Here is a 14234-nt window from a genome sequence, read left to right as displayed (position 1 = left end):
AACTCCCACCTTCGTTTCTGCCCAAGGCTTTAATCAGGGTGGATTTTATTTAAATCAAATTGATTTAAATCAGGATTTACATCACTAGTCAGTAAGACTTGATTTAAATCATTTTATTTATTTTTACAGAAAGACTCATTCTTGCTGGTATCATATTAATATTGACAACCGGATGAAGGTTTCAATTTTGGCAATAATAGATTTTCAGAGTAGTTTTTACAGTTATATCAAAAATTACTGATTTGGTTATACTGTTAGAAATACACAGACAGATAATAATAATAATAATAATAATAATAATAATAATAATAATAATAATAAATTTATTTATACCCTGCCCTCCCCAGCCAAGACTGGGCTCAGGGCAGCTAACACCAGGTATATAAATAAATTATGAAATTATTGTGAAGTTTAATAAGTTAACTGTTTATATTTGGACAACCTTTCTGCTATACTTTATTGGAAGGAGAAAAATAACAATAATAATTTAAATTTAAACAATTTATTTAACTAAAACAATAACATTATAGCATATGTATCCATGTTTGTTAACTGATGCGATTAAACAATTAAAAAAAACCTTAGACTGAGTTTTAGCATACATGAAAAACTTAAAACAAATCCTTATTAATACCTGTCTTTATCAGATAAGAAACTGGCTTGAACTTGTATTAGGGACAGACAATGGTTAAAGCACAAAAGTAGAGCAGCTTGTGGTCAGTGAGTAGGTGATGAAGACCACCCTGCGATAAAGATATTCTGCTGATGGATCAATAAAATTATCTAAGGGGGCTCGTGACCATATTTGTACAATGATTAGCAGGCGAAATGGGATGATATTATGTTAAAAAAACAAACAAGACATGCTGTGGTTTCTGTATCTCGTTGTGCCTGTTCTGTACTCAGGTTCATAGCTGTCAACCGTCCCTTGTTTGGCGGGAAAGTCCCTTATCCCAGCGCTGTGTCCCGCTGCTGTCCCTTACTGATGATGTCCCTTAAATTTCCCGGGTTTCAAAGGAAGCAGCTCCTCTCCCTCCCTCCCTGCTTTGCTCAGCACTTCCCAGCAGAGAGGTGACGGTGGTTTTCCTTGCTGCATCCCCTTTGTCAGGTTGCTGTGCTTTGGGAACCACTGCTTCAGGCTTCATTTGGCTGCTGGCTAGGCTTTCTGCCTTTGGTTCAGAGGGACTCAGAGGTTGAACATACCTGTGCTCGGAAAATCCCTTATTTTGGCTGCTGATCCCTTATTTTTGAGGCTGCTGGTCCCTTATTTTCAAATCTGTAAGTTGACAGCTATGCTCAGGTTACCAGCTCGCAAGCGTATTTGATAAAGTTTTCCTATTTCACCAAACTTCTTCAAGATCATTTCATTAAGGATCCAGAAGACCTTAAGTCTTGATGGACCATTTTTCATATATAACACCTTGCAGCTGCCTCATTGGAGCAAGGCCTCCTGGGAAGTGCTATGGTGATCCACTAGGCCTGGGCTGTTTGGTTTCGTTGGAGAGTTAACTTCACAGACGACAGGGTGCTTTATTGCTGACCTGAGCTTGACTCCAGCCCCTGACGCCCACCCAGGTCCCTTCTCATGCAAAGCCAAACTCACAGAGAGCAGGGGTCTTCTTCAGTCAGGTCAGACAGGAAGACGTTGGCAAAGTGGATGAAAAGGGCACCTATGGCTTGCTTAGACGTATCGTAAAACCTTGAAAGAGTTTGGAATGCATTGTTATTATATATTGAACTTTTTTAGTCGCTCTCTACACAACAAAGCCGCTGAGTGACTTACAACATACTGTAATACAGAGATTTTTTTTCAATTACTTTTTTTTTTAAAGGAGAAACAAAGTGATCTCACCATATTCTCCAGGGTCGCCTCTCTCCTTTTGGTTCCTTAAATCGTTTTACTGTAAAGAAAGACAAACATATTAATGGCTGTAGAAAGGGCAGGGGGACAGTTCTGTAGAATAATAATAATAATAATAATAATAATAATAATAATAATAATAAATAATTTATTATTTATACCCCGCCCATATGGCTGGGTTTCCCCAGCCACTCTGCGTGGCTTCCAGCAAAATATTAAAACACAATAATTCACCAAATGTTAAAAGCTTCCCTAAACAGGACTACCTTCAGATGTCTTCTAAAAGTCAGATAGTTGTTTATTTCCTTGACATCTGATGGGAGGGTTTCCACAGGGCGGGCGCCACCACTAAGAAGGCCCTCTGTCTGGTTCCCTGTAACCTCACTTCTCTCAATGAGGGAACTTCCAGAAGGCCCTCGGTGCTGGACCTCCGTGTCCGGGCAGAACGATGGGGGTGGAGATGCTCCTTCAGGTATACTGGGCCGAGTCCAGGGCTTTAAAGGTCAGCACCAACACTTTGAATTGTGTTTGGAAACGTACTGGGAGCTAATGTAGATATTTCAGGACCTGTGTTATGTGGTCTCGGCAGTCGCTCCCAGTCACCAGTCTAGCTGCCACATTCTGGATTAGTTGTAGTTTCTGGGTCATCTTCAAAGGTAGCTCCACGTAGAGCGCATTGCAGTAGTCCAAGCGGGAGATAACTAGAGTATGCACCACTTTGGTGAGACAGTGCGCAGGCAGGTAGGGTCATCCTGCATACCAAATGGAGCTGGTAGACAGCTGCCCTGGACACAGGATTGACCTGTGCCTCCATGGACAGCTGTGAGCCCAAAATGACTCCCAGGCTGCGCACCTGGTCCTTCAGGGGCACAGTTATCCCATTCAGGACCAGGGAGTCTGGCTGACCACCACTGCTCGGCCACTGGACTAATCCAGCAGGGTCTTATGTTCTTAGTGTCAGCCAGAAGGACAGTGAACAAAGATTCAGTGATAGGTCAAGGTTTGCTTCAGGGACTTCTGGCCTCACCTCAAGGATCACATCCATAAAGGACAAATTGGCTCTCCATCACAGCCTTTATTGTTCCTTCTGGTCCAAAACTGAACTGGTTTTTCACCTTTAAAACTTGAATGCTCCCTTGGTTGTTTACCGTGCAGATGATCAAGGGACAGAGGAGGCATGGGGAAAGGTTTAAAAAAAGAAACCAAAAAAACCCCAAGCGCTGCATTAATTTCTAGGGGGACACATACCAGAGGCAAAAACAGGTGGAGGAATTAATGAAAACTACCACCAACAGGGCCTCTCCAGCTCACCATAAGGCCCAAGATGGTTAACCCTGGGGAAATCGCTTGACCTCGCTGTCGTTAAAACCTGCTGCCACTTCTGCCTTCAGTGGGAAACATGAACGGATTGTCTCCCTTCTGCTCTTTGATATACTTGGAATGGTTTGGAAATGGCTGCCAACATAGACTGAGGTAGCTATAAAGGGTATAAATGAGTTAAACACTTGCAGAAACCTTTGTTGGTCTCTGATGAATGGTCAAATACATTCCTGCTGCAAACAGCTTGGTTGTTGGGAGGTGAAGTTATTTTGATTTAAAAAAAAAAAAATATTGGAAATTTTATTTACAACGTAACATAAACCCCCCACCCCCCAATACACAAATCCACCCTCATTAAACATGAACATAACATACAATGAGCATAACATACAATACAAACAACCAAATAAAAGACTTCCTTTGTCCTGTATCTGGCCTCCTTATTTACGGTACTTCTTATAAACTGTTTCCTTTATCAATAATTATTAAGATTTTTTAAATTATAACTTAAATATCCACAAAGTCTCCTGCAGACATTAATCAAAACAAGTCCAGGTATGTATTTTAGGGCACTGTTTTGTGAAGTATTCTCTGCATTTCCCCCATGCTTTTTGAAACTCTTGTCTAGTGTGTTCTCTAATTGCCTCTGTTAATCTAGCCAGTTCAATAGACTCTCAACAGTTTGTCTTGCCATTCCTTTTTTTTTTGGCAGTTTCTTTTTTCCAGTTTTTAGCAATTAGGATCCTTGCCGCTCCTGTGGAATAGAGGAATATTTTCTGATCTTCTCTTACTATACCTGTGTCCGTTATGCCTAGTAGAAAAGCTTCTGTATTTTTCATAAAGTTATACTTAAATTTTATTTCATAAAGTTATACTTAAACATTTTTTTAAGCTCATACTGTGTTCCAGAAGCTTTTGATTTTTTCACAGGTCCACCAAACGTGTATAAGCGTCCCCTCTGTTTTACCACAAGGAGGTGAAGTTATTTTGAAAGCGGCTTCCTTCTCTCAGGGTGTGGCCCACCCTGGTCCTGCGATGTCTGCGATCTGTATTTAGTCCCCCAACACACACCTCTTCCTTCCTTCCTCCTCTTCACTTGTCTCAGCTATGCTTATTCTTGGCAAACCTCTAGCTTCAATGGAGTTGCACCCAAGTAGTAGGGCTGGGCAATATATCAATGTATTGTCCTTATCGTCATATTAATGTCATACTTTGTGACCTGGCAATATATCACAAATCGTGATATGGGTGTGTTTGTGTAGTATGCAAAAATCACAATGTGGGAAATGCCTCTACACAGCTCCATCCTTATTTCAGACATGGCAATATTTAAAATTTGAAATATCTGAAATACTTTATTGTCACTTGTACAACTTGTATACAGTGAGATTACACGAGCACCCCCCACTCAGCTCTCTTAGTCTTAATTCCCCTCGTTTACTGACGCACACACACCAAACCCAAAAGTCAGTTGCCCTGTTGTTATCTTTTCATTCAGCAGCCTAACAGCCCATGGATAGAAGCTTTTCTTTACCCTGTTGGTGCGACTAATCAGGCTTCTATGTCTTCTGCCCGAGGGCAGGAGATCAAGGAAGTGCTGGCCAGGGTGTGAATCATCCCTGAGAATTTTCCTCACTCTCCTGAGGCAACATTCTTCCATGATGTCATCCAGCGGATTCTCGGGACAGCCCATAATATCTTGTGCTGTATTCACCACCCTCTGTAGGCACTTCCTATCACTTGATGTCAAACCAGCGTACCACACCGTGATGCAGTATGAAAGGACACTTTCTATTGTGGACCGGTAGAAGGAGATCATCAAATGTTGATTGACATCGTTCTTTTGCAATACTCTGAGGAGATGGAGTCTCTGTTGGGCTTCCTTTTGCGCCTCCCCTACTCGCAGGGAGACCCGGTTTTGGGGATCCGGAGCGACGTGGGGTGAGCGGCGCGGTGCTTCGAATTGATTGCTTCTTTCACGGAGTGAAGCCGCATTGCTGTTGCCGGAGAGCGCTGACATTTTCCTGTGGACAATTCGATTTTAAACAACTACCCGTGAGTAGAACGGAAAATTGGATCTATAAATGTCTTAATTTGGCACCGAAATGGGAAGGTTTTAAACAGGAAGTCCGCCTTCCCCTTTTGTAAATAGATTGAAGCAAAGACGCTGCAAGCTAAGGTCTTGGAAAGTCTTCCACAAAGGATTAAACTTCCATTGATTAAAACTATTAAACCCCCCTTGGAAGCAGGAGAAGAGGGGGGAAATTTTGGATCGCGCAAGCCTGCAGGAGAGAGTGTTGAAAATTAAATCACCACTGCTCTGAACCTGGAAAGGGTTCTGACAGTAAGATTGACGTTTTGAAGTTCATTGGCTGTGAATAGAACGTATCTTGACAGTTAGCTAAATAAGAAAAATATATTGTTTCCATTGTCCTCTTCTGCGTTTAAAAAGGAGGAAAAGTAACTGAAAATTGAAACTATATTTACTGTTTGAACTGTGCTTAAAAGGATTGACACAAATAGAAACTGTTTCCCTCTAGAGGGAGCTTTTGAAACTGTTATAAGAGCTGAGCTGGGGGAACCAGCTGCAAGATAAGAGACTGTGAGAATCAGGGATTGACCTTGGACTATTTGAGAATGTCGACAGAAGAAGCTTTAGTGATTGCATTATGCAAGATAAGTCACTCGTTGGAACAACTCCACAAGAAGACAGATGTCATGACTACTAAAATTGATAACTTGGGACAAAAAGTGACTAACTTGGGACAAAAAGTGGCTATCAATACAGAAATTATTCAGGATCTGATACAGGAATCTACTTTGACAGGGCAAATTGTTGAGAAGGCGAAGGAGAAAGTTGCTGTTATTGAACCTAAAGTAATACAAGTGGGAGCCCCAGCCTTACAGAGGCAAATTGAGGACTATATATGTTGAGGCCTTTTATGATTGATTTTAGAAAAAGTCAGATTTTGAGGATCGGAGCCCTGCCTGGACTGAAGAAGGAAAGTTGGACAGATCCCTTCATGCAGGGATTTACTGACTTTTGGGATTTGGACTTGGGTCATGAGGAGATTGGAGCTGTGGGGGCCTTTGGATTTGGAGGAATTTTGAAACATGTCCTGAAATACCTTATGGATTTTAGATTTAACCATGGAGATTTGGTTGACCTGTCGAGAAGGAATAAAAGCATTGCTAGGTTGGAGCTTCCCCGAGATCTGCTCTTCAGTATCAAAGGAAGGAAAATAAAAACAAGATCAGTAGAAGACAAAGTAAAGTGCATGTATAAATATGAAGAAGACCTACAGAAGGGACTTGGAAAAGAGTTAAGAGCCTCGGACAGAAGATCACCAGGTTGATGGACTATTTGGAATTGATGAATGACTGTCAGTATCCGAGACCAGGGAGAAGAGATGGTGGAAGAAGATTGGAAAAAGTTTTAAAGTTTATTTTCAGAAATAGAAATATTGTAAAATTACTGAGTGTTAGAAAAATGTTGGAATGAAATCTTATGGCCTTAGTTGAAATGTTATAAGGAGTTAAGCATAAATAAGCATTATAGTATTAATGGAAAATAAGGGTAAAAATAAGTTAAGATATTTATATGACAGAAAATAGAGAAAGATGGAAAGGAATTGCTGAAACAATTAATAGAAGTGGAATACAAAAAGGGAGGTGAGAAGAGGTCGATAAAACAAGGGTATGAAAGATAGACTACTGAAATGATACAATGTATGTTTTTAAATTGTTTTTGTTTTGTTTTTAGGTTAATGTTGTGTTTTGTATTGTTTATATATTGTATTGTATTGTATTGTTTTTTCCTTTTCTTGTTGTCTTTTTTCTTCTCTTTCCTTTTTGTAAGTTTTAAAATTAATAAATATTATTTTTTAAAAAATAGAGTCTCTGTTGGGCTTTCTTAACCACCTGGGTTGCATTTATTTGTATTTATCAGTATATCACAATGTTGAAAACCAGATATCGTCCAGCCCTACTGAGTACAGATCCTTTGGCATGATGTGGTGCCTCTCTCATCATGAGTTAGACCAGCCCCGCATGTCTGGCATATGTGTGCACATGCAAGAGGATGTATGAATGTGTTGTATGCATGAAAGTGTTGACTGTGTCAAAGATAGCAAAAAGTGCTGTGTGTCTGATGTACGTGTGACAATACAATACAATAATCTTTATTCTCATTGTCCCATACAGAACAATGAAATTGTAAAATCTACATAAGGCATTCAAAAAACAAGCCTGCTATCCCAGCCATCCCAACCCCTAAAAACTCTGATACCCCATTTTAAAATACAATATACTCCCACGGAGACTACCTTACACTGCGTTTAAAACCAAAATCGCATTTGGATAGAAACTGTTTCTCAGGCGGTTAGTCCTAGTCTTTATAACCCTGTACCTTCTTCCAGAAGGCAGAAGCTGAAAGAGATCATTTCTGGGGTGCGCACTATCCTGCACTGTCTCTGCAGCTTTCTTATGGCACCTGGAAGCATAGATTTGATCCAAGGTGGGAAGAGTGCACCCAATTATTCTCTCCACAGTCTTTACAACTTTGGACAGCATTGGTTTTTCCCTGACAGTGCAGCTCCCAAACCACACACACAGACCATAAGTTAATACACTCTCAACAGTACAATGGCAAAATGCCATCAACAAGTCCTTTGAGAGATTGTTGTTCCAGAGGATTGCCCATAGGGGAAGAACAGATTTTCCCTCAGATTCTTCTTATGCAGGGATTCTTTGGGTCTTATTGCGATTGCACTGGCTTTTGGTTCCTTTTAACTCCCTCCCATAGGACTAAATGGGAACCCATTCAGTTTTATGGCAGAAGCCACAGGAAGCTGGTTTCACTAAGCAGCATTCTGCTAGCAAACCAGGGTGAGGAAGTTTGATCAGCCTGGAAGCGATGAACCTGGTTCTTAGCTAGCCAGGAGATCGGAGGATAACACACACACAAACACAGATCCTCTCTTCCTGGAAAATGACACAAAATACAGTTGTTGAGTGTGATAAGATGACAACTTTGAAAGGAGGAGAGTTAATGATGTGCAGCCTTGTTGAGCAGGTCTTGTCAGGCCTCATTAGATTTAAGAGAGTTATCAGAGACGGTGTAATTATCACAGGCAGTAAAACGGCTGCATTAAAAGATAAAAGGGAGTATGAGAGAGAAATAATTAACTGCTTAATAGGGCATTAATTCAGAGATGGCTCTGCACTGGAGAGCGCCAGCCAAGATTATGGGAGCTTAAGGGGGCCATGGGATCCATTTCATTTTGCTTGACCTAAAAAGTTATGGGGGGGGGCGTCATCAGATGCACATCAAAGCAATTCTGGGATGCCGCTGTGCAATCAGCATCTTCAACAGAGGGCAGAGTGAGGACAACACACACACTTGAAATTTGATGGTTTCAGATGACAAGTGGTATTTCTTGTGTACGTTTCAGAGGGTTCTGAAAAACTTAAATCAAGATGTTGCTGGACGACAACTCTAATCATCATTGAAGGTTATTATTATTATTATTATTATTATTATTATTATTATTATTATTATTTTCCTTGCAGGTTCTTATAGGAACAGAGAAGGCACCCTTGTACCAGGTCCAATCCTTAGTTCTCCTCCTTTCAGAGGAATGGCAGAATGATGGTTTCCATTGGTGGTTTCCTTGCAAAGTTTAAAAAAGCCTTTAGTTTTATTTAGCCTTATTCTATGGGCCACTCCAACTGGGGTTAGTTTTTCCTTGCTTTAGGGGGGACAGGATGAGTGAATACTGCAACATATCACTGATGCAATTAAACCAAATTTGCAATTAAACCAAATTTGTGATTAATTTATATCAGATCCTCCATTCATCGTTCTGCGTTGTTAGACGTTCTGCAATGTTTCCTCAATATTTCCTCCGTTGGCTGTTCTGCAACGGTTTCTGCATTATTTCTGTATGGAGCGGCACTCTTGCACAACAAAAGCAGGACCAAAAAACCCACTCTAGTCAGAACATTTGTGGCATGAAAGGTCACAGGATTTTAGCAGGAAATAACAGGACACACACTTATTAGGAAGAAAGCAGTGCGACCGCCTTGGAAAGTCTACAGGTGCGAATGCGATTAAAAGCAGTATCGTAGATCACTGCCACATAACATTATGAGCACAAATCATGATGAATGTTCAATAAAAAGGACATCTGGAGAGGCCGTATGTGTACTTTCCTATTCTCCCTGGGACCCAGTGTCCTTCTGTGAACCATTTAAATTCATTTCAGTCGCAACTCTGAGACGGCGGCACTTTGTTTCTGCTTCAGCTTCACCCAACGAGGTGAAATTTCAAACCCAAATCTTCAAGTCCACGTAGAACAGGACTGTTCACTCTGCAGTGCCTACTTAGTGCATTAACACTAAGCTGCAGTTTAACAAATTAACTACAAGTTGTCCCACTGATGATAAAGCAAACCATGACTTCTTTTTCCAAAGTTTGGTTTGGTCTTCCAATGCTCTTGCCACTTGTCTCTGTGGCTTGGTGAACATCTGGGGTGGGGTGGCCAAACAAATTGTGCTTAAGGCAGGGAGCTAGATCTACAAATGCCACTATACAGTGTTAGAAACTTAGATATACAAGGTAGGTACCAAACAGCTCCTTAAACCAAGGGTGAAGTCGACAAAATGGAAAATCTTGGGCAAGATGGCTCTACAGTCTTTTTTTCTCAAATGATGCACTGAAAGTGATTGATTCTCAATTAAATACTCCAATACTTTGGCCACCTCATGAGAAGAGAGGACTCCCTGGAAAAGACCCTGATGTTGGGAAAGATGGAGGGCACAAGGAGAAGGGGACGACAGAGGATGAGATGGTTGGACAGTGTTCTCGAAGCTACCAGCATGAGTTTGACCAAACTGCAGGAGGCAGTGGAAGACAGGAGTGCCTGGCGTGCTCTGGTCCAGGGGGTCACGAAGAGTTGGACACGACTAAACAACTAAACAACAGCATAATAAGTTTGTTTAATGTTCTGGTTTGTGTTTGTAAGTATTGCATTTATCAATAAAAGTTTTTAAAAAATACAATAGCACTCTCCTCTTGTGGTTTCCAGCAACTGGTACTCAGAAGCACTTAATGCCTCTGACTGCGGAATGAACAAAAGGAAAACACATGCAAGATTTGGATTTCTGCGCTTATCCACATCTACGGCTCAAAACAGAGCCCTCCGTCAGGGACATATGCAGACACAGGACTTGCCCGCAGGGCCCTGGCCCACTCAGCCGATGAGCTAGCCCCCTCCCCTCTTTGCATTCTTAGCTTCACCAACGCCGCTCATCCAGATGGCTGAGTTTTGTAGAACAATACAAGGCAACCGACTCAGCAGCTGCGTGGCGGAGTCCCGGGAGCAACACATGGCAAGACAAACAGCTAGGGTGGACCTGGTGCATTTGGCAAAAGAGCACCTCACAAAGCGAGGAAAAACCCGGGGGGCTGGGGGGGAGAAACATTTAGGATGCTCAGATAATAGGCAAAGTTTACGATCCAGGTTTAGGGTGCATACATGCCCTAGCTGTGAGAGTAACTTATCTCCTCACTTTTGTCCCCTTAAAACAGCAACAGCTCTTGCTACTTACAAGTCCAAGCCTTAAACAGAAGCTGAGTTTCTAGGCCTCTTGACAAACCTGAATATGTGATACCCCCAGAAGATTCCACCATGGCCCTCGGTTATTAAAACAGAAGCGCAAAGAAGTAACTTTCATGTCTGGGGACAGTGGCGTAGCGTGAGGGGTGCAGGGGGGGGCCCGGCCGCACCGGGCGCAACATCTGGGGTTAGGGCAAATCCACGGGTTAGGGGGCGCAAATTACTTGCCTTGCCCCGGGTGCTGACAACCCACGCTACGCCACTGTCTGGGGAGAAGCTGGGACAGGCCCAAGAGATGTCATTACATGCTAAGGTTACCCTTTAGAAGGCCAAGGGTACATAAACCATTTGGAGATTTCTCTTTTTCTGATAAGTGACTAATAAAGTCACATAAATTAATAATAATAACAATGTCAGGCCAGAGCCCATTAGGACAAAATTAAGGCACCCTAATATTCAGTCAGACTAAGATGCAACATCAAAATTCCAGCCCATCAGTCCTTCATCGGTCTAACCTCAACTCCTCAACCAGGCAGACCAAATAGATCTGGAATGCTGCGTCCAGTTTTGGGCGCCACAATTTAAGAAGGATTTTGACAAGCTGGAAGGTGTTCAGAGGAAGGCAACCAAGATGGTCAAGGGTATTGAAAGCAATACTTAAGAGGAACGGTTGAGGGAACTCAGTATGTTTAGACTGGATAAGAGGAAACATGAGAGGAGATATGAGAGCCATCTTCAAATATTTCAAAGGCTGTCACATGGAAGAGGGAGCAAGCTTGTTTTCTCCTGCTCTGGAGGGTAGTACTCAAACCAATGGCTTCAAGTTACAAGAAAGGAGATTCCGACTCAACATCAAGAAGAGTTTTCTGACAGTAAGAGTCGTTCAAGAGTGGAACTGTCTCTCTTGAGAGGTGGTGGACTCTCTTTCCTTGAACGTTTTGGATGGCCATCTGCCATGGATGCTTTAGTTGAGATTCCTGAATCGCAGGGGGTTGGACTAGATGATCCTCAGGGTCCCTTTCAAATCTACAATTCTATGATTCTAGGTGCAGCTTTTCTAAATACTTGCATAAATACACACTGCTTTTTGTTCAGGAGTACCATCACCTCTTTTTTTGAGACAGCGGCAATCATTTTGTGCTGCCACCGACAACACTCCGATCAAGACAGGAATTACCAGCACTTTTCTATGAAAAAACCCACTGACTGCTAGATTAATTAAGGGCACTTTTTCGATTGATTGCAACGTTTTTAATGATTTCATCAGACTGATATTTAGCGGGGTAGAGAACCTGTTTCGGAGTCCGAGGTGCAAGATGGCCGGAAGATGGGGCAGAAGGCAGGTGGATTGCAAAGGGTCACTCTGAGGAGGGATAAAGGATGGGGGGGCAAGAGAAGGCCACTTCAAGGAAGGTAGGTTGAATGGCCAGGTGTCGGAGGTGCTTTTCAAGCATATGGGATTTCGGTGCATCTGACTTTTGCTTTTTACTGCATCTTCTCCACCGAAAGTGTTCTTTTGCAAGGATCCACAGAGCCTTGCTGTTGGGGAGGTTGGGATTCCAGCAACACTCAATAACTCAACTGCTGTCCCTGGACAAACTAACTACCTTTGCAGGATAAAGGTAAAGGGACCCCTGACCATTAGCTCCAGTCGTGACCGACTCTGGGGCTGCGGCGCTCATCTCGCTTTATTGGCCGAGGGAGCCGGCGTACAGCTTCCGGGTCATGTGGCCAGCATGACTAAGCCGCTTCTGGTGAACCAGAGCAGCGCACGGAAATGCCGTTTACCTTCCCGCCGGAGTGGTACCTATTTATCTAATTGCACTGTGTGCTTTCAAACTGCTAGGTTGGCAGGAGCAGGGACCGAGCAAGAGGAGCTCAGCCCGTCGCGGGGATTCAAACCGCCAACCTTCTGATTGGCAAGTCATAGGCTCTGTGGTTTAACCCACAGCGCCACCTTTGCAGGATAGGTGAGGGGGAAAGCAGAAGAAAAAGAAGGGAAGAGGAACAGAAAAAAAGAAAAAAACCAGAGAGAAGAAAGAGGAAAAAAAGAGAGGGAGAGGAACAAACAAATAAGAGTTTTTGTGTCAGCATTGTGAGGATAGGTTTTTCATTTGTCTGTTTGTTTGTTTCGGAACATATACTAAGCAAAAGAATGAAAGATCATTACTCGCCTTCTTTCTCCCAGATTCTCTCCCCCGCCACCCTAAACCTCACAATATCTATGATACCAGTGTCTCACACTAAATGCAACTGACCCGTAGAAAGGACTCTACGAATTGAAAACAGAGACGTTGCAGGTACCCTTGTTAACTACGGAAATCCTTTAATAAAAACAAATTAAAATAAAAGGTGGAGAACAGAGAGGGTGGAGAATAGAGGAACAGAAAAGGAGGAGAGAAGAGAAAAGGGAGAATGAAGAAAAGGGGGGGGGAGGAGGAAAAGACAGAATCGTAGAATGGTAGAGTCGGAGGGGAACATGAGAGGCATCTAGTCCAGCCCCGCGCAAAGCAGGAACCTTTTTGCCCAGCGAGGGATTCGAACCCAGGACACTGGATCTTGTGCAGGAAAAGGGGGGAGGGAAAAGGAGAAAGGGTCAGAGGGAGGTGTAAGGCAGGCAGGCAAGGGCTCCACTTACGCATGAGGGTGCTGAAGGCCACCACGGCCAGCAGCGCTTGCACCAGCACCCCGAAGCGGTCCAGCAGCGCCCCGTTGTCGCAGCCGTGCGGGCGGCTCTTCGCTTGGGGGCCGTTGGAGCCCGGCAGCCGCTCGGGCGGCGGCGGAGAGAGCAGCGGGCGCGCGGGCGCGGCGGGGCGCAGCAGGAGCGCCATCCCGGCCAGCGGAGCCTCCCCGACGAGGCGAGCGCAACGCCGCGCGTCCGCCTTCCTCCGCCCGGAACAAAAGCTGGCGCCGCCGCGGGCTCAGAGGGGGAGGGAGGCGGCTCCTGTAGCTGCTTCCCCCGGGAAGGGGCCGGGCGCCAGGGGGCAACGCCCCCGCGGGGGAAAAGAGCCGTGGGGGGGGGGGGGAGCGAGGGTCAGCGGAGCCCCTTAGACGCCGAGAGGTGGGGCACTAAGACCATCTGGGCCCCGAAGACCAGGCAGAGGCAAATGGCCCTCCAGATGTTTGGGACTACAATTCCCATCATCCCTAGCTAACAGAACAAGTGGTCAGGGATGGTGGGAATTGTAGTCCCAAACATCTGGAGGGCCGGAGTTTGCCTATGGCTTCCTAAGACCTTACTCATTTACCCGACGGTTTGTGCTTTAGTTTACCCTCCTCTCCCTCCATCCCCCGAGAGGGTGCGCAAAGCATGGCAGGGAACGTGGTAAAAGGTAAAGGTAAAGGTACCCCTGCCCGTACGGGCCAGTCTTGACAGACTCTGGGGTTGTGCGCCCATCTCACTTAAGAGGCCAGGGGCCAGCGCTGTCCGGAGA

The 14234-nt window shown here is 44.0% G+C and overlaps 1 protein-coding gene across 1 annotated transcript in view; it reads right to left on the bottom strand.

Moving 5' to 3' along the window:
* LOC307224850 (store-operated calcium entry regulator STIMATE-like) overlaps nucleotides 1-13631 on the bottom strand; it is a gene marked incomplete at its 5' end in the record, with an annotated part of 45482 nt that extends 31851 nt beyond the window's left edge. Inside the window, 3 exons of the mRNA XM_079992023.1 lie at nucleotides 1604-1699; nucleotides 1853-1901; nucleotides 13439-13631. Of these exons, the coding sequence (XP_079848149.1) occupies nucleotides 1604-1699; nucleotides 1853-1901; nucleotides 13439-13631 (338 nt within the window). The remainder of the gene's footprint in view (nucleotides 1-1603; nucleotides 1700-1852; nucleotides 1902-13438) is intronic.
* Nucleotides 13632-14234: the final 603 nt, after the last annotated feature.

The sequence above is a fragment of the Podarcis cretensis genome (genome assembly GCF_951804945.1).
Source record: "Podarcis cretensis genome assembly, chromosome: 10".
Taxonomy (NCBI): domain Eukaryota; kingdom Metazoa; phylum Chordata; class Lepidosauria; order Squamata; family Lacertidae; genus Podarcis; species Podarcis cretensis.
The sequence above is the reverse complement of the archived record's forward strand: the minus strand, read 5'-3'. Positions and strand labels throughout refer to the sequence as shown.